At 35.5% G+C, this 21,533-nt stretch overlaps 1 protein-coding gene across 1 annotated transcript; it reads left to right on the top strand.

Moving 5' to 3' along the window:
* Positions 1-1,403: 1,403 nt before the first annotated feature.
* On the top strand, positions 1,404-20,000 carry LOC124944465. Its single transcript, XM_047484721.1, has 26 exons — positions 1,404-1,734; positions 1,817-1,918; positions 3,165-3,340; positions 4,013-4,283; positions 4,355-4,422; positions 4,519-4,588; positions 4,750-5,112; positions 6,101-6,180; positions 6,298-6,349; positions 7,436-7,589; positions 7,672-7,759; positions 8,330-8,432; positions 9,386-9,476; positions 10,063-10,160; positions 15,663-15,806; positions 16,754-17,005; positions 17,471-17,566; positions 17,656-17,750; positions 17,839-17,902; positions 17,988-18,063; positions 18,155-18,228; positions 18,649-18,959; positions 19,060-19,166; positions 19,290-19,405; positions 19,464-19,541; positions 19,619-20,000. The coding sequence occupies exons 1-26, from the start codon at positions 1,549-1,551 to the stop codon at positions 19,835-19,837; spliced, it is 3,534 nt and encodes a 1,177-aa protein (XP_047340677.1). The 5' UTR covers positions 1,404-1,548; the 3' UTR covers positions 19,838-20,000.
* Positions 20,001-21,533: the final 1,533 nt, after the last annotated feature.

Genomic DNA, 21,533 nt, shown 5'->3' with positions numbered 1-21,533 from the left:
GTTGTTACCTGCCCTCACAAAACCCTCACTCCATTTGATTATGAAGAAAAGGGCTTATTATTGATTTTTTAATTATATGAAAAAATAACTTATTTAATTTTCCTTTCAAAATTCGTTACAAAGAAAAACTCCATTAATATATTATTATATATTCCCTTTATAAATATTAATTTTAGTCAAATAATTAAAATAAAAGTATTTTTTTATTTTATAAAATATATATATATATATATATATATATAATATAAAATGATTTAGAGCAACTTAAATAAATGGAGTCTGTATTAGTTTCTTATCTAAATAATATTAATAATAAAATAAAAAATAATATATATATATATATATATATTTAATGTAAGAGGTGAGAATAACCTCTCATATTTAGGATGACAATGAGCCGGTTATATAATTTTTTTACTACCATCTCCGCCCCGTTTGATTTTGAAGAATTCGATGGTACATATCCCTAAAACCCCGTTTGATTTTGAAGAATTCGATGGTACATATCCCTAAAAGAATAAATTTTTTTTTGGTAATGTTAATATTTAATTTGTTTATTAGTGTTCGGAACAGAATCGTAATGAGATCAGGGCAGAGACGCAAATACTATCTCCGGTCAACTATCGGTTAAACCCGAGAAAAATTGCTCATAATGAGAAATTCGGATAGAAAACTACGATGCATATTATAATTGACACTCATACTCACAACTATGACACTCACTTCAAGTTAAGATGTTTTTAATTTGAAACAACCCTACAGTAACCGAATCGAATTGTCCCGTTTGGAGCGGTTTTTCCTCGGTTTAACTGGGGATGGGGCGGTGATGATATTTGTATTATCCGCTCCGATCTCACCCGAACACTATAAACATAATTGAATATATAAAATCACTAATATATTTATTTATTCATTATATTTTATAAGAATTTTAAGTTTATTTATTTATAGTAATATGAATTTTTAATATAGTATAATATATATTCAGAGAATATGTATGAATTGTGCTTCGCGGGTTCATTCGCGGGTTCACGTGGGATTATCTCCAAAATAAAACATGGCGGATATGATAAAAATCTATTCTTGCCCCCTATTGCCATCTTTTAAGTGAGAAATATAATTTAAAATTTTAACATATGTTTTTAATAACTTTAAAATTTTATCCTATTATATAATTTAATTATTCAATTTATCAACTAAAATAATTTTTATTTTATAAAATTTAAATAAAAGTATTATAATAATTTAATCAAATAAAAATTTAAAAAACAATTTTTTATCAAATAATAAATATATATTTTAAATTTAATAAAATTATAAGATTAATTTAAAATGGAGGTTTTGGTTGTGGCCCTATTATATACCACCGTGGGCCGTGGCAGTAGGTGCTGGGAAATGATCAAACGGCCCAAACCAAACAGGCGCAATCTGATGGAAGGCGGGAGAGCCGATGATGGCCGGAGCAGTTCCACGGTTGTAAGTTAAGCCGCAGGCAGAATTGAGACTTTCAAACTAAACGAAGAAATCTCAGCTTTGGCATGCTCTCCCATGGCCGCGGCAGCAACAGCGTCACTTCCGTCGTCGGTAAGGTCATGGAGGACATCCTTTTTGACTCTCAGAGATGAAACTCTAAACTCACCTCATCCAGTTGCCATCATTCGCTTCCTTGATCAACTCATTTTTTCCCAATCCGAAACAATGATTTCGGCCGTCACCGATCTGCCTCGTCACGAGGTGCTAGCATTTCTCGTTCTGTGTTTATGCAAAGGATTGTATATTTTTCTCTGTCTTCACTTTTCTGTTTTTCCAAAAACAGGTGACGTCCGACGTAATGTTCTTACTTGAATTGGCTGGGATTGCGGCTGATTCCAAGCGTGATGATGATACGATCCATATGTTTGTTCAGTTATTAGACTTGGTAATTGTTTTACTTCTGTTCTTTGTTGAGTTTATGTTGCGTTTTCTAGAATTTACTCTGTTTTGTATGTTTTGTTACATGGAGTGGACAAACAAGCTGGTAGTTTCATCCCTAAAAAGTTCATAATGTTCCCTTATTGAGATTCAAATTAAGTTCCATTGATTCCTGCAGCAGAACAATGATTTTAACAAGATTTGAGTATCACTGCAAATTATGTGTCCCTTGCATATTCTCTGGCCTAGTGAACAAATTTATTTTTGTGAAAGTTATTAAGTTAAAAGGAAGCATTATCCTGATGGTTGGTTTTGGTTGCAACTATCCTGATGGCAATAGCACATTCTATTATCTTCATCAGATAACTTTCTTGGTTTATGGTGCAATCCAAGGTTTCTAAGACATGGGACTTTAATTAATCATTTACAGGGGAGCTGCTGGGGTTAGAACTTTTCCCTATGTTAAGAAAGAAATTGTGATGGGACACTGACGTAAATAAGAAGACTATGTATGACAAATGTCCTTAACAAGAACTTGTAATAAGATTTTAATGCAAGCTTTATCCATGGGGGCAACAAACATTAGTAGCAATCTTTAGGAAATCGAGCAGGGGGAGATATTTTTCTAAATTTTATGGTTGAGCATTATGGAAGAGTCGAGTGGAGTTTCAACATTATTTATGAACTTTAGTGAAATCATGTTTTCCTTGCAAATTATCTCACAGACTTCTTCCTTATGTTGTGACATATGTAGTGAAGACAGCCTTTTGCTACATTATTTTTGTTACACGACTTGTTCAAAATTTTGTTGTAGCCAGAGCTGGTCTTTCAGTAAGCTAACCATCATAATTATAACAAACTATTTCCCATTTATTCTGATGAGCTTGATGCAGTTTTGGTTGTGTGAGGGTTTCTGGTGAGATGAGACTTAAGGAAGAGAAGGTTGCGATGACAAATCAAATTTAGGAGAGAAGCGTACTGCACTATATTCCTTATCTTTTCATATCCTCCTATATTCCCATCTCCTCTATTTATTTGACTAAACTAACATCCAACAGAAACAAACTACTAACAGCATATCATGCTAACAAACTAATAACATCTAATTACTAAAAATACTAAATGATCTAATAGACTCTATACTAACTGTCCTCAACTTCCACATGCCTGACAGGTTGCCATACATTTCTATTGTTTGGGGAAGTATGTTCCTCCTTGCGTGAGGTGTTTGTTTAATCATTTTGTCGTTGCAGGTTCAAGATGTTAGCCGCACAATGTCCCTTGACTTGAGTTCATCAAATTGGGCACTCATGCTCAACTGCTTCCGAAAGATGGTGGACATTATCTTTGCCAAAGCTGGTAGGACGGAGCTTTTATTGGGAAGTGGTGTTGTAGTTAGAGCTTTAAACCAATGTTTAGAAGTTCTAAGGTGAGCCGTGCTTTTCTTTAGATGAATATTCTATAATATTTAATGATCTAGATATGTTTAACTTCACTGCCATAGCTACAAGTTTCATTTGTCCCATTAGGAAGCTGCTGCTACTGTTTCTGTTTTCTCCTCACATGGCATCATTTTCTCTATAAATTGATCCCAACAATTATAAGCTACTCTTACATTCAAATTAAAGGACTCACTTCATCAACTTGGACATGAAATTTATTCTCAATGAAAATCACTGGCATTCAAGTAGGTTAATTGTGTGAAATGTATTCTTTTTCTTTTTAGATTTTATTGGGGTTTGTCCAAGTTCAACTATGCTATTCTCTCTTGATTGGTCTAACACGATTCAGATCCATAGATGAGACTTTAATTAGTTGAGTTCTAGATGCTCTGTTTCCCTGTAAACGGTTATCATTCTTCTTCCAGCTTTGGGTGATACAGCTCGCTTTCCTTGCTTCATATAGACTGGATATGTGGAACTATGCCTATGGCCTTGTTCTTATAAGATCTCACTGTTTTCTTTCTTTTCATTTATCTAACTCTCTTTTTGTGTAGAATTGTTTACGAGGTCTGCGCAAAATTTTCCCCTTGTTTTATCAGTTATTTATTGCTGCGCACATGTAAACTTATATTTTAAGTCCCATAACTGTTCTTTTACAGATATTTCACCAGTGCTTATCAGAGAAAATGGCTGCAAACAGAAAACACAGAGCTGTTGCGTTTCTTTCTAGATATTGTTGAATGTTCTCATGCTGAGTTATCTTTCTTAGCTTCCTCAACTGGCCATCAAAGATGTGTTGAAAATGGCAGAAAGCAACCTAGATGTAGCAGTTTATGGGATGTGCAGGCAACTTCGTTCACTCTTATTGGTGAAGTGTTCTCAAGAATGGGGTCTTCTCTCCCAGAACATGCATGGAAATCTACTATTCTGGTGAGCTTGATAATCTGATTAGTTTGTTATGTCACTAAAATCAGCTGACCATTGGTTCTTCCTTGAGTCAGGTTCTCAAAAAAGTAATGGATACGCTGGCATCTAGAAATAACCTTGTGGAAGATAATGAGATGGCCAGGTTTCATTCTTCCAACCCTCATTCTTATCATTCATAGCCTGTAAAACATGTTTTGTACTTTGAAGTGTATGACTCAATGATGCTTGTGCTATGCAGGTTTTACATTTCACTTCTGCAATGCCTTCATTTGGTTCTTATAGACCCCAAAGGACCTCTTATTGACCATGTAAGTAGTACTCAGTGTATTGTGTGAGGCTAAGGTGGTCCTTAATATTTCCAAAGCGAAAATTATGGAAATAAGTATAAGATGGCTAACAATTATCATATGATATACATAATCATTACCTTTCTAAATTGTTATACTTTTTAAAAAGTGTATACTTTTAGGTGTCTGGTTTTGTTGCATTGTTGCGGATGTTCTTTATATATGGCCTTTCTCGTGGATTCCAACTTAAAGGCCCAGTGGCTAGTGGAAATGAAGAGGATTATTCTAGAAGCTCTGGAAAGAAGGCTGAAGAATCTGGTAAACTTAAAACTGGTGTATATAGGCCTCCCCATTTGCGCAAAAAGGATGTACTTAAATCTCAACAGCAACAACATCAGGGAGTGTCTTGCTCTCCCAATTTAGGATGTCCTAGAGTTGATTATACCTCATCAGAGTCAGATTACAGTGATAGCGATGGATCAACTAAATGTGGGGACAGTAATCGTTTCGCCAAGGCAAGAGTTGCTTCCATAATTTGCATTCAGGTACAAACAACTTAATACTATGTCCCTTATGCGTGCATCTTGATTGAGGTCTGAATTACCGTGCTTCATATCACTAGGCCTTACTAAGTCATGTTTTAAATTCATATATTTTTATTTAGCTAAGACTAGTTTTCTTGTTGAAATTTGATATATTGGTCCATCCAGTTTTCTTTTTTCATATTATCATTATTTGACTTAAAACGAGACCTAAATCTTAGGTTAGGTTATATTATTTGTATATCATAGGATTTAATTATGTGGATTACTAAATTAAATATACGAAGAATGTGGTGATTTGTAAAATGAATTGGTACTTGGACAAGAGTAATACTAGGATGGTTGACCCCCCTTGGAGTCCTCGCGTTGCACCCCTTTACTTTAAAAAAAAATTAGAAAGAAATGGTACAAATAAAATATACAAAGAAAAGTCATTAATATGCTAGCCAAAAAGAGAGGATACACCGCTTAAAGAAATTAATACCCACAGAAATTTTGGAAGTCATTATCAGAGAGTGTCTGATGTTTTATGACCTGAATCATGACTGCATTTAATAGTGAAGTAATGGGGGTTTGGAAGGATATCAGACACTAGTAGGATGAGATAGATGCATACAGACAATAAAATCTTGATGGGGGACTATGTTCTTTTAGCTTTTACTTATTTTTCTTCTCCAGCTGAGGTAGCTGTCTATATTCGAGTTTGTTGATGGACTTCTGCAAGTCAAGACGACCTTGGAGACACAATATATAAGCCTTTAAGTTATGTTTTTGAATGGATAGAGCTTACGAATCTATTATCTGATCAATCATGGTTTATTCCTTCTTCTACTGGCTTGAGTATGTGAAGTTAGGATATCAAATGTATAATGTGCCATGTGGAAATGCTATAGATTGTGTTTAAATTACAGTGATGCACATTATTATGTATAATGACCTACTCAAATGATTTTTTTTACTTCTCATTTCCCATGTTGATTCCGATGGTAAGGATCTTTGTCGAGCTGATCCAAAATCTTTCACTGCACAATGGACAATGCTATTGCCCACTGCAGATGTGCTAAAGTCAAGGTAACACGGGTCTTTCCTGATTTTCTTGTTATGCATATTTGATATCTTTATCTACTAATTTGTACCTCTTTTGCCAATTCCTCATTTTGGGAAATATTATATTTTTCTCATCTGTAGGAAGTATGAAGCCAGTATGATGACATGCTTACTCTTTGATCCGTCTATGAAGGTAACATTTTGTACTTTCTTCTGCTGATTCTTGTCATTTGCATTTCAACTAGCCATATTAGTACCCAAAAAATAGACAACACTGAACAAGGATGGTAACCGTGGACAATCAAATTGCTGAGTTTTGGAGTCGCTCCAACTAGATATGTAAATAAAAAAACTAGGTTAAACTATGTTTTTTTGTTTTCACAAATTTGGATAATATCTTGTTAAAATAAATCTTGTTCGTTTTGGAGACACTGGTCTGGCTGTTTCCCTGTTTTTGGTTTTTCCCTTACCCATCCCCATATTTGTAATGTTTGAACACTTCTTGTGTTCCTTTTTGACCTAATGAAAAGTTGACATTTTTCAAAAGAGACACAGGTCTGGTTCCAGGGGGAGGTGACAATGAAAGTTATGACGGAAAAGCGACAGGATTTTTGTTGGCTTTTAAGTTAATATTCATTTGCAACCCTTATAATTGGGGTAGACATTAAAATCTAGAACTCCACTAGTTTGGCTAATTGGGGTAAACATTAGGGGTAATTTGGAACGTTGTATCTATGTTCAGTGTATCTCTTTTTTCTGCTTGAATTGTTACATAGATAACCTTTTTATTTGGGAGGCACCATGTGGCCATGTTAAAATAAAAGAATAGCTCAATTGCACCTACACTTACAAAAGCAATACACCCAACATCAAAGAGGTGCTTAAAACCATAAACAAGAATACAAAAAAGAGCTATACGCATTACTATTGCTAAACCAAAAATTGTTGCAAGTAAAAGAATTGGAAAAAAAGGTGTACAGAATGAATACTTTCCAACAATTCAATTGCAATACAAAATAAGCGCTTCACCAAAACCATAATTTCCAAGAAGACTTTTATCCCAAGCCTACGAAGAGAAAGTTGAACCTCAAGCACCATCCGCCCACTAGGCGCCAACCCAACACCCCACAATCTTGGGCCAGTGAAAAATCATCCCCTATATAGAATAACATCCACATCCAAACCCCACAGTTATATACGTACTTTACTTTGTAAGTATATTCACAAGTGTGGCAAACTGGTCCATTTAACATTGTTTGTTGTCCTTTATGTTTCCTAGGCAAGGACTGTTGCTGCATCCGCTCTTGCAACAATGTTGGAAGCACCCACATCTTTTTTTCTGCAAGTAGCAGAATATAAAGAATCCACTAAATGTGGATCCTTCACACCACTTTCGAGCTCTCTTGGGCAGATACTTTTGCAGCTGCATACAGGTACCACATACTATTGATTTTTCTTTATGTAGTGCCTTTCAATTTAGATATAACAATATAATAGTCATTATTTATGCTGCAGGCATCCTATACCTAATCCAGTGTGAAACTCATGGTGGACTATTGACATCATTGTTCAAAATCCTAATGCTTTTGATTTCATCAACACCGTATGTGTCAAAGCAATTTCTTTCTTGGTCTTCTTCATTCATTGTGATTTCTTTTATTGATGTCTTACATTCTGGTAGTTTCATGACTCACTATTTATGGTTTGACATCCTAAACATGAGAATTCAAGTCTTCATTGTTTCTTTCAGAATATATGCTAGGTTCTATATGCAAAAGGAAAAAGTTATAGCAATCTACTCAAGTTTTATAATGGTAACAAGTGTTAACTATGCAAAGTGTCTAACTACCCCATTCTTCTGGCGCATGGCCTCCAATGTTAGTGGATTCTGAAACCTCTGTTTGCATAATAGTATTAGATTAGTATATAATCTCAAATCAGCATATAGACAATATAGCATTGATGGATTCAGGTATAAATATTTGTGAGGTTATTTCCCATCATATTTTTCAAATCAAAGACACTGGTGTGCCAGATATTGGCATGCTAATTATTCAAAGAGTGATCCATTCCCCTCAGTATCCTGTTCCAAGTCCAGCACTGTACATTTTTTAGGCATAACATGTTTGTTTTTGTACCTATGTAACAGTTCTGCGATTGTGACATAATGCAGATATTCGAGAATGCCCGCGGAGCTCTTGTCAACTGTTATATCATGTCTTCATACTAGAATTGATCAGGGATTTCTGTGTAGAGGTGATCAGACTACTCTCCTGGTCAGTACAACAGCATCTCAAGTCTTTCTTAAATCTTAGTAAGCCTGAGTTGTAACTAAATTCCTGGAGGCTGCTATAAACTTCAAGAACACATAAATTTAACTAATTCCTGGAGGTTTTGTTGCATGTATATGATGAGGCATGATACGGCTGTTTGTCAGACTTTTTGAGTCTCATGCAGAAATGGCCTCATATGTTTGTCCATATTCAAATTTAGGATGATTTGTTTGGGTTGTGGACATAATGGAATTTGCTTAATTGCTTCTGATAATGATGTACGTTCTGAAAAACTCTTCCCACATCAGGCTGAATAATCTACTTTAGATAGAGAAAGAGAGTTCTATAAATATATTTATTTAGAGAGGGAAGAGAAGTAAGAGAACTTATCTGACTCTTTAGATAGAGAATGCTATAAATAAAAATTATAAAGAGGAAGAGAGGACATATACTTTTGTAGAGCTGAGAGAGAATTTAAATAATTTCTTATAGAGAGAGAATTCTCTAAATATACTTTATGGAGAGAGATTGTAAGTGTGAATGAAGGATGTGCCCTTGATACATGAGAGCAAGAGAGAAGTCGGAGAAACTGTTTCATCTGTATAAGGGTACTCTTTGCTTATTATTGTATAAAAGTTTCTTTAGGAGCTATATGTAACTTCTCATGTGGAGTTCTTCCCTTCTATATGTTTTACTTAAGCAATTATTCATTTTTTTATAAGATTTAGACGGGCCCATTTTGTTAATATACTTGTCAACTCATTGTGCAGTGTGCATCTTAGCGATCTTTTTGCACCCTTTTCTTGTTTTAGTTTATGGTACTTAGCAGAACATGTCGAGAAGCATGCACATGGAAGATGTGTATATGTTGTCTAAAGATATGGCAGAATTGACTTGTTGAAAACTTAGATCATTCATCTGCTGAATTCGCTTTCTATTCTATGCCTCCTTTACAGGGTGCAGCCTTTAATTGCTTGAGTTTAGCTCTATCTGCATCATCTTCCTCCATAAAAGTTAGAGATATTATTGTGGAAGAACTTTCAAAAGGTCAGTGTCTCACTTTTAGCTACAAAATTGGTTCTCTGGCTTGAGAGCATGATTGTTGATGAAGTTCTGGTCAATATGATATAATAATTTGCAGCAAATGCTTGAGATTTCTTCTGTAGCACTTCAGTGTGTTTGGAAGTACTAGTTCTGCTGGTTTACTGCTTTTTTTTCTTTGGTCATCTCTTATTCTTTTATTTCCACATCTATGATTGTGAATGTGCAAAATTTCTCTAGTTCATTTTGAATTACCATGATCCCATAGTCTCTAGGAAACAATATTGTCTTTAACAATACTTTTAATAGTAACAATGAATTGATGAATCATTTTGGATACCCCAACTGAATTTTATGTTTCTTGTATAAAAAATGTGTTTAGATTGCATCTCTTTTGTTGATGGCTCTATTCCAAGGTTTCCTGAATAATTATTGGTGGTGAGGTGATATGAACCATGTATTATGGGAAGGATTACAATCCAGGGTTGGATGGATGAACCTAGTAGTTTAGTATTTGTCTTGCTTAGAACTTTCTTTTGTTTTTCGTATGTCATCATGGCTGACATCCCCTTACCATGGATTTATATCTTAGGTGGTTTTGAGGTTGAAAGAAGTTCTGGCTTGTTATCTACGCTTTTCCGGTATTCTCAGCCATTGAACAACTCATCTGTTTTCCTTGAGGCTCTCCAGGTAATACTTTTGCAATGCTGGAGATTTGTAACTGTAGGGAATTTCCCTCCTAATCAATCAAAGAACTTAAGAAATATAACAGCAAGAAACCAATAAAACAACACAAGATTTGATATCGGAGTTCGACCCAAAAAAGATGGTCTACGTCTCCGTCGAGCTCTGTTACGAACTCGATTCCACTATCACAATTAAACGTTTCAGTTACACCTCGTTCTTTATATATATCACTCACACCTCTTAAATCTCTTACCCTCTTGTGTGAATTACTCATATATATATAAACAACTTGTCCTAACTAACTTAACAAACTTAACAAACTTAAGCTTTTGACACTTTAGTTAATTGGGCCTATTTAATTGGGCCTGACCCATCAACTCAATTTCAACAATCTCCACCTTGGGTTGAAGGGTCCTTCTCTTGTTCTAGTGAAATCGAATATGTTCATCACTTCATTGCTCGAAGCCTTCATTGCACTAAATCTCTTGAACTCTAAGCAAATCCAAACAATGTCTGAATTTACTTAGAGGTAGTACCTTGGTTCCAACATCAGCCGGGTTATCTTCTGTTCCAACCTTGTTGATTGAAACCACCCCTTGCGCTATCTTCTCTCGAATGAAATGGTGCTTGATATCCACGTGTTTTGTTCTGTCATGGAACACGGGATTCTTGCACAAGTGTAGTGCACTTTGGCTATCTGTGAACACCGTCGCAGGTCCTTCGAACACCTTCAGTTCTTGCAGCAGACCTTGAATCCACATTGCTTCCTTTACAGCTTCAGTTGCTGCGATATATTCGGCTTCTGTTGTTGATAAGGCCACTACTGATTGCAATTGGCTCTTCCAACTGATACAGTTACCGTTCACCAAAAAATAGAAAGCCGAAGTTGATTTCCTTGAGTCTTTATCTCCTGCATAGTCTGAGTCCACGTAACCAATTACACTAACATCTGCTCCACTTCTTTTCTTGTAACATATCCCCACATTAGTAGTCGAGGCTATGTATCTTAGTAACCACTTCATTGCGAGCCAATGTTCACGGCCTGGACTCGCCATAAACCTGCTCAAGACACTAATCGCATGTGCCAAGTCTGGCCTGGTACAGACCATTGAGTACATCACAGACCCAACTGCACTTGAATACGGAATCTTTTCCATGTAAATCTGATCTGGTTTTTGCCGAGTTCACAGACGACATCAGATACTGATTCGTGATCGGCAACTTTGCTGGCTTGGCTCCTCGAATTTCGAACTTTTCAATCACCTTTTCGAGATAGCCTTGCTGGCTGAGAGTCATTACACCATTCTTCCTGTCTCTTTTAATCCTTATCCCAAGAATCTTAGCAGCTTTGCCTAAGTCCTTCATATCGAACTCAGAACTTAGAACAATTTTCAACTTCTTCACACTTGAAGCTTCTTTGTTGATTAGTAGCATATCATCTACATATAGCAGAAGATAATCAGCTTCAAGTATATATTCTTCCCTCTAAAGTATAAACAAGTATCATAGCTACTCCTCATAAAGCCTTGTTGAGTAATAAACGCATCAAACCGTAAGTACCACTGCTTTGGTGATTGTTTGAGTCCATACAACGACTTTCTAAGCAAACACACCATGTTCTTCTCTTGCTGAACTTTGAACCCTTCTGGATGCTCCATGTAGATGGTTTCCTCTAAATTTCCATGAAGAAACGCAGTCTTAACATCCATCTGTTCTAACTCAAGATCGAACTGAGTTACCAGCGAGAGCATTATCCGAATTGTTTTGTACTTAACAACTGGTGAGAAGATCTCATTATAGTCCACTCCTTCCTTTTGAGAGAACCCTTTAGCAACTAATCTTGCTTTGTACTTGACCCCCTCCTGAATCGAAATACCTTCCTTGATCTTATAGATCCACCTGCACTTGATTACAGATTGTTTGACAGGCCTTGGAACAATCTCCCAAGTTGAATTCTTATAAAGTGAATTCATTTCTTCCTTCATAGCTTCCATCCACTTGGATTTATCACTAGAACTTAAAGCCTCTTTGAAATCTTCCGGCTCAGTTTTGTCTAACTCAACTGCTGTCATAAACGCATATGCCAACATATCGGTATAAGCTGAGAACCCATACCTCTGGATGGGTTTTGGTTGCCTCCTTTCCCTGTCCCTTGCGAGTTGATAATTAGCTTCCGACTGAGCTGTAATTTCCTCGTCTTGTGCCACAACAGGTTCAACATCTGTACCAGTAAATTCCTCCTGATTATCAGCAACCATTTCAGTGTTTTGATCTGTAATCAATGGCTCCACCTGACCATGATCCCCTGCATTAATCTCCACTTGACCAGTCCCCTACTCGCTTTTACCCAAATCACCTTGATTAGATTGATTCTGAGAGAGACACACAAACTCATCTTCATTGAATACAACGTCCCTGCTGTTTATGGTTTTAAAACCACCAGACTGTTTTAACCACAGCCTATAACCTTTCACTCCTTGAGGATACCCAAGAAACACACACTTCACACTTCTTGGCTCTAACTTGCCTTCTTTTTGATGAGCGAAGGCTGTACATCCAAATGGTCTAAGATGAGACAAATCTGGAGGTTTACCTGTCCACATTTCTTCAGGAGTTTTGAACTCAATTGCTGTCGACGGACATCGATTCACCAAATATGCTGCTGTCATTACAGCTTCTCCCCAGAAAGACTTGGACAAACCTGCCCCGAAAAGCATGCATCGAGACTTATCTAACAAAGTCCGATTCATTCGCTCAGCAACGCCGTTTTGCTGGGGTGTGGATCGAACTGTTCTATGTCTTTGAACCCCTAGCTCACGACAATGACTATCAAACACTTCGTTGCAAAACTCTAACCCATTATCTGTTCTTAGGATCTTTAATTTTCTACCTGTCAGATTCTCAACCAAAGTCTGCCATGTTTTGAACTTCTCAAAAACATCACTTTTGTGTTTCAGAAGATAAACCCATACTTTACGAGAATAATCATCTACGATTGACAAGAAGTACGAGTTACCTCCATGCGTCGATGTTTTCTCAGGACCCCATAAGTCTGAATGGACATACTCCAACACGCCCTTGGACTTGTGAACCCCGGTCTTAAATTTCTGCCGATGCTGTTTGCCTAACACGCAATGCTCGCAAAAGCTTAGACCCTTGACTCTATTTGAGCCTAATATATTCTTGTCGCTGAGAATCTGCAAACCCTTCTCACTGATGTGACCAAGCCTCCGATGCCATATCGTGGCCTTCTTGTCTTCATCTGAAACTACAAGTGCAGACTGTCTCGACACAGTTTCACCAATCAGCTGATACAAACCTTCTTGCTTGATACCTTGCATCATTAACCTGTTTTCCTTCATTATTTTCATCTTCCCCGACACTATCTGATTTGTGTATCCCAAGTCATCAAGAATCCCGAGAGAGACGAGGTTTCGTGACAGCTGAGGCACGAACCTGACTTGTTTCAGAACCCTTACAACACCATCGAACATTTTTATGCTGACATCTCCAATACCTTCTACTTGACATGCATTACTATTTCCCATCAGCACCTTGCAACCACTCAGTTTCTGGAAATTAGAGATCCAATCTTTTCTGTACGTCATGTGGAAAGTACAACCGGAATCAAGAACCCAGTCCCTCTTAGTATCTTCCATTGACGCCATTAAGACCTCTCCACTATCATAGCCATCACCATAATTCGCTGATTCTTTAGTCTCCACTTGTTTTTTCTTGTTATCTTTTAGCCAGCTATAGCAGTGGTTTCGAAGATGACCAACCTTTCCACAATGATAGCATTTTCTTGTTTCCGTAGATTCTGATTGTGATGTTTTGCTTTTCTTGTCTTTCGATTTGTTATTGGTGCGAGGTTGCCCTTTGAAGAAGTTTTTTCCTTTGGCCATATAATTCTCACCATTCGAACTCGCTTTCTTTTCTGTTCTTAATTCCAGCTCTCTCGACTTCAATGCCGAAATCACCTCTTCAAGAGTGATACTTGTTCGTCCATATTTGATTGCATTACGGACTTCTTTGTAGGATTCGGGAAGAGAGTTGAGGATGATTATTGCCTGGTTTTCATTGCTCATTGCTTCGTTCTCGCCTGAGTTTGCCAACTCGATATTGAGTTTCAAGAACTCATCAAGATTTTGAGTAAGAGTCTTTTCTTGCATCATCTTGTAACTGAACAGTCTTTCCTTCAAGTAAATCTTGTTAATCAAAGATTTGGATTGGAACAGCTCGTCTAGGCGCCTCCACATCGATGCTGGAGTCTTCTCATTGTCTATCAACCGAATTACAGAATCTGAGAGATGAAAATGATTGTACCAATCGCTGTCTCTGTCATCTCGATCTTTTGATCTTTATTCATCTCCATTGCCCACGAGACTGGTTCTTCTAGTGTTCGCAGAAGATGCTGCTGTGCCAAGAGAGCTCTGATTTTCCGCTGCCAAATGCGAAAATCTCCATTGCCATCGAACTTGTCAATGTCAGTCTTCATGCTTGAGATGGACTGCCACTGGAATTCCCAAGGTGCCGTTTTCTGTGTTGATCTCTTTCTTGTATAATATTGAACCTTGTCCACTTTGTCTCTTTCTGCGCCTGAGCCGGAATCTTCCTTATCCGTATCACTAGCCAGCATTAAAGACCTTTCCAAGATTCCTCAAGATTCTTCAAGATTGATTATAATCTTGCCCAAACCGAGCTCTGATACCACTGTAGGGAATTTCCCTCCTAATCAATCAAAGAACTTAAGAAATATAACAGCAAGAAACCAATAAAACAACACAAGATTTGATATCGGAGTTCGACCCAAAAAAGATGGTCTACGTCTCCGTCGAGCTCTGTTACGAACTCGATTCCACTATCACAATTAAACGTTTCAGTTACACCTCGTTCTTTATATATATCACTCACACCTCTTAAATCTCTTACCCTCTTGTGTGAATTACTCATATATATATAAACAACTTGTCCTAACTAACTTAACAAACTTAACAAACTTAAGCTTTTGACACTTTAGTTAATTGGGCCTATTTAATTGGGCCTGACCCATCAACTCAATTTCAACAGTAACTGCACTTCAATGACTATTCCTTATCATGGCTGAAGTTTTTTTTTACGGAATGGCCGAAGTTAATTGATATTCCTTGTTGTATGTTGGGTTATCAAGTGGTAATTCGTTTGGCTAAAAGATCAACTGACTTTTTGAGGTTGTTTGGTTCTACGTTCGATTCGCACTGAAAGCACTTGATTAGAGTAGGAGGTGATGGTGGTGGGATGTTGGGTTAGTCTCAAAGAAATAAAATTAAAGCAGTTTTAATTTTTTGTTGCATCAAATACTTGTTGCGACTTGCGACGTCAGATACATTTTGTCTACGAGGTTCTTGCTCAGGGTCAATCCTTTATGCTACTGTATTACCCGTCAATAGTTAACAAACATGGACTTTTTCTTGAAATGGTACCATAGAAGAAGATTCTACAGCTTTCATCTCTGGTTTGTTTCAGGCCCTCAGAGCTGTACCTCACAACCATCCTGATCTAGCTTTAGCTTGTTGGAATCAAGTTTCATCAACTGTTTATGAACACCTGGGGGCTAACAATTCTGGGCATGGTTCAGTAGGTGAAAAGACTGTCACTGCAGCAACCAAGGTGAGGTTTTCGTTCATATCTTGGGAGTCAGTGATAGTATGCATTTTTGTTTTCATTGTTTCATTTATTATCAGTACTCTCTCCAAAACATAGAATGTGAAATTTAAATTATGCATCTCTTTGGAGAAGTAAAACATTTTCTGAAGTAATTTTTTTTTTCATATTCTTAGTAAAATAGTCTAGTAGATGGTGTCTCTGTAACTTACTAATCATACTGGCTACTTAGTTTATTGCTTCTCTTGTTGCATTCTTTTGGAAGTTCAACTTGTACGCATCAACTTAAAATTTTTTATTTTTTAAAAGTTAAAGTTTGTTCCAACTTATTGATTTTACATACCCACAACTCAATTTGTATGGACAAAACTGTTCAATGTTACTGAAATTAGCAATAGATCCACATAATAACCAAGGCAAACTCCTAAGCCTCAAGTATACTACAAGCAAATCCAAGTTAGTATATTAGTCTAACTAATGTGTTAAAGTTTTGATTATGAGATATCTATTTTAGTGTTAGGTGTCCATCAATGTTTTAAAACTTCCGTTGGAACCTGGTTGGCTATCTTATTCTTATGGGACCATAATTAAACTACTCCAACACTCTGAAATATCAACCAAATCATACTGTAACTAGTTGATAACTTGAGTAAACTCCTAGATGTGAGATGGCTCGTATATAATGCTTCTGCAAATTGACTAATGTGTAAATGTATCTTGTGATACAGTCTAATGCCACTTTCTTAATTATAGTCTCTGATGTTAACTCAATACTCTGTAATGTTACTATCCTAACCATTCCAGAGTGAAGGATTGCAAAATTGAGCCATGCAGTTTAATTTTAAGCAACTTGTGGGGGGTTTTACATGTCCAATAATGATCTTACATTTGTCAGTTGGAGCATTTGATACATTTCAGGTATTAGGATGTTAAACTTTCCATCTGTTATGCAGGTCTTGGATGAAACTCTGCGTGCAATATCTGGATTCCAAGGAACAGACGACATTTTCAATGATAAGATGGCCGATGGCCCATTTACATCAGATTATTTGAGAGCAAAAAAAATTTCATCTGCTCCATCATTTGTAGCAGACAATGGAGCAGGTTCCAAGGCTGAAAAGGAAGCCTGCCAACTGGGAATCAAGCAATGGTCTGAGGCAATTGAGAAGCATATGCCTCTGGTTCTATGCCATCCTTCTTCCATGGTAAGATAGAAGGTAGTAATGCTTGTGATTTTCGGTTGAAATAGTGATCATATTTTAGCATCTTAATTTTGTTCAGAAGTAGATTTCCCCACTATTTCATTACATTTCATTTTCTTATATTTCTCATTGATTTGTGAAAGAATTTATATTTCTATATCTTTGTAATTTCCATCCTTGATTTGAATGCTATAAGCCATTAAAAGCAGAATGAAATGGACCCGAATGCTATGCTTACAATGTCCTTGTAGTGGATACTCCAGCCTAATCTGTTTGTAGCATCTTGTGTGGTTATTGTTTTCAAATCATTCTACAGTATCCTTTATGACTTCTAACTTTTCTTAGATGCTTATAACTATTACTTGAGCCATTTGCTAGCTTCTTTCTAGAACAATCAGGTAGAAGATACTGCTGTGATACTATGTATTTATTCTGTATGCCTTTGATTTGACATTACTGTCCTGGAAGGTGAGGGCTGCAGCAGTCACTTGCTTTGCGGGGTTGACAGCGTCTGTGTTCTCCTCCCTTCCAAAAGAGAAGCAGGAGTTTATTGTAGCATCTTCTGTAAGTCATCTATTCTTGACATGTCATGTATATCACCAAATAATTCTTTTCCCCATTCTCCTTTTCTCATTCTTGCAAAATGATTGTAGATTAGGTCTGCATTGAAGGATGATGTATCCTCTGTGAAATCGTCTGCTTGTCGTGCCATTGGTGTCATAACTTGTTTTCCATCAATTTTTCAGAGGTAATTTTGGTATTGTTTCTTAAATGTTCAAGCTTTATCACTTATCTGGTTGTAGACCAAAGGTTTGAAAAGGGATCTGGTCATTTAGTGCAGAGATCCTTGGAAAATTTGCTCACGCTGCTGAGGTTAATTCGCGTGATTCATCGATGATGGTATCTTCTCTTGCTTTTTATCTGCATAATTCATCTTAGGTATCTAGCTTATACTTTCTAAGTAGGTGAAATTGAAATTTGGTAGGTACGTGTCACAGCCTCTTGGGCCCTGGCTAATATCTGTGATTCTCTTCGCCATCATGTTATTAATGCTTCTACCGGTGAGCTTAAAGTTGATGCTATTAGTAATTGAGATTTTAAATAATGCTTCACGGGATCTCTTTTCATGACCTTCTTTGTTTATTATGCTAGATTTGATATTGACTTCCCAAATAATTGGGTTACTAAAGGAGTGTGCTCTACGTCTAACTAAGGATGGTGATAAGGTGAGCATCTCTGAGTTGTCTTTCTTTTTTTTGTCCTTTGACATCACATGTGAAGAATGGTATTACTAATAAAGAACCACTTGATGAGCTTTCTTAATTAAACATAACCTCTGTGGGACTGGTAGTCAGAGGATGTTTGAACTTATCTGTCAATGGATCTCTAGATTCTACACTAAAATTTGAACTAGGCAAAAATCCAACTCTTTTGGTCTGGCTGCATATCCACAACTAATGAATGTTTTTCCTTAAAATAATATTTGGAATTCAGTATATTCTTTTTGTGTGGTCTTTTATCTCACATTAGGCAATCTACTAAATGTGATAAAATAATTGATATAACAATAATTATAGAAACTCTATATATGACCAATTCTCTTCTCAGAAATCCAAGGCATTGTTTTTTATTCTTGTTTCCATTAGATCAAGGCGAATGCTGTCAGAGCTCTTGGTAATCTTGCAAGACTTATGCGATTTCCATGTGAGTTCATCTGTAACAATTACGATGCTGTCATTCGACTTGAAAGAGATGAAGTACAAAATATCCTTCAGAAACGAGAAGTGCAAAATTTACCGGAGAACGTTCTTACAGAAGATTTGTATTCACTGGGAAGGATGGTACAAGCATTCGTTTCTTGTGTTTCAACAGGCAACGTGAAGGTACAGTGGAATGTTTGCCATGCACTGAGCAATTTATTTCTGAACGACACATTGAAGCTGCAGGATATGGATTGGTAAGTTTAAGAGCTATAACCAGTAGTTTTGATCCTATTGTTAGTGTTCTTTTTTTATCTGCTTCACGACGCTGCAAATGCAAAATAAATGTTTTTACAGGGCTCCATCTGTTTTTAGTATCCTCCTGTTGCTGCTTCGCGATTCTCCTAATTTTAAGATCAAAATACAAGCAGCTGCTGCTTTGGCTGTCCCAGTAAAAGTAACTGGTTGGTTTCAGCTTCCCTTTTTTTCATATCTTAATAATTTTCAGATTACTGTAACATGAAAATTCAGTTAGTTATAAGAATATACGTGTTTCCTCACCTATTCCTCTCACATTGCCTGTTCAGATTATGGGACATCCTTCTCTGATGTTCTTCAAGGGGTGCTCCATATTGTTGAGAATCTGAATTCAGATCAGATAACACCATCAAGTTTCAAATATTGGATTGCACTTGAGAATCAGGTAATTCATGAAATTCCATTTATTCAGATTGTATTTTTAATCATTATTATTGTTACAGGTGACTTCAACAATGCTCCATCTACTTGGGCTTGTTTCAGGGACTGATAGTCCTCAAGTAGCAGGATTTATTGCGAAGGTAAAGTCAAGTGAAGTATGTTTTAGATAGTTTTTATTGCATAAATAACTGTTTGTGTTGAAATCTCACATCTCCAGAAATCATCGTTTCTGGAGGAGTGGTTTGGACGGCTATGCTCTTCAGTTGGAGAGGCAAGTAGTAGTACTGAAGCTGTTGCGGAAAACATTTCCAAGTTGAACCAGAAGAAAGAGGTGATATTGAGAGCATTACAGTCAGTTATTAAAATATTGGAAACTGGGAAAGACTCGGTTATTGGCAGAAAATTTGACAAGTTGGTGAACAATATTATAGTGTAAAAAGCGATCAAAGTCACTTGATATTGGTGAAACAGTATTTGACAATTTTCACCGGGTAGTAAATGTAACTCTTTTTGTGTGTAGATTCAGGAAGTTAAGTGATATGTATTTATTGATTGTTATTAGCTTGAGAAACAATAATAATATTTATAGTTCAATTTGATGTTGTACATCTATTATATTTTAATTTATATTTAATATGTAATTGTTAAAGTAAAGAAAGAATAATTTTGTACCACAAATCAATATCTTTTTGAGAAACAGTTGTGCCCCCACAAGTTGGAAAAGTGGTTCAAAATAGCAAGTGCATGTACTTACTTAACTTTATGAAATGAAAGGGCAATAATGCAGCTGCAGGAGAATACAGTTTTTTTATTTATTTATTATGAAATTAAAAATTTTAATTGCATTTGCATGCATAGTAGAAAAAAATAAAAAAAAATGAAAGGTGTCATGAAATATCTGCTGCACTATTAATTCAGTGAAATGATGTTACAAAAATAAAAAATAAAAACCTAAGATTTTGACTATTTGTTCAACATTAGTATTAACTTAATTAAAATAAGATGTATATGTTTAATCTTTATTAGATCCTAAGATTTAGGATCACGGTCGGGCCTAGGGTGTGATGAAGTCTAAGGCAGCCGTCTAAGATCTCTCCCGGACATTTTATATTTTATTTTATTTTTAAACATATACTCTATGAAGTTTGTTTGGAAGAGTGATGGGTGAAAAAAAGTAAAAGTGAGATGAGAAAAAAATTATTGTTTCTAATCAGATTATGTCACATCTCACATTTCTCATTCCTTTCCCAAATCATTTATTGTATGATTGTATCTGCCACTATAATAAACATTATTAACTAATTAAATAAAATTAATTTTATAATTATAATAAAAATTATTATATATTTTTAATATAACATAAAATATAAGTAATTAAATAAATAATAATTCATGTTAGGACATCCAGGATCTTATCATCCCCTTCTACTTTGGAGATTTTTTATTACTAATTTTGTCTCATTTGATTTCAAAAAATTCTCACTTGACACTAGTTATACTAACTTTCTCTCAAATATAATTTTTTAAAATAAAAATATTATATAAAATAATGTTTTTATATACCTTCAATTCTAAACTCTAACTTATATAACTTTCTTTAAAATATAATTTTTTTTTAATGAAAACATTATATAATATAATATTTATACCTAACATATTAAAATTTTATATTATATATTATACAGAAAATAAACATATCATTTTTATAAAATATAAAAAATATATAAATATATAAATATATAAATAATTTTATGTATTTAATTATGTTTATTAGTGTTAAAGATCACGATTATACCAACTCATGCAATCAACTATATAACTTAAATAATAAGAAGAAAAAAAATAAAGAAAAACCACCCAAAGTTATATTTAATTTTATTGATAGTAGATTTGATTTTATTTATATATATTAGTGACTTATTTGTGCTTCAAAATATAATTTCAACTTTTAGATCTAATAAATAGAAAAAAAAATCATTTATTAATTTACTATGAAAAGTGTAAATAGTGAAATTGAAGAAAAAAAAAAAAAAAAAGAGAGAAAGAAAGTAGGGTCTGAAGTGGTTTGAGAGTTGTTTGAGGAAGCTAGACAGTCGGAGGAAGAGAGTTCACTCTTGTTCTTTGTCGTGTCG

The sequence above is a fragment of the Impatiens glandulifera genome, chromosome 7 (assembly GCF_907164915.1).
Source record: "Impatiens glandulifera chromosome 7, dImpGla2.1, whole genome shotgun sequence".
Lineage (NCBI taxonomy): Eukaryota > Viridiplantae > Streptophyta > Magnoliopsida > Ericales > Balsaminaceae > Impatiens > Impatiens glandulifera.
This window is presented reverse-complemented; position numbering and strand designations above follow the sequence as displayed.

What these genes read in the sequence shown, in the direction of transcription:
- LOC124944465 (XM_047484721.1), top strand. Translation starts at nt 1,549, where the DNA reads ATGGCCGCGGCAGCAACAGCGTCACTTCCGTCGTCGGTAAGGTCATGG. An exon ending in CATGGAAATCTACTATTCTG is followed by an intron (nt 4,284 to 4,354) that starts GTGAGCTTGATA and finishes TCCTTGAGTCAG; the next exon opens with GTTCTCAAAAAAGTAATGGA. An exon ending in TATGCCATCCTTCTTCCATG is followed by an intron (nt 17,006 to 17,470) that starts GTAAGATAGAAG and finishes CTGTCCTGGAAG; the next exon opens with GTGAGGGCTGCAGCAGTCAC.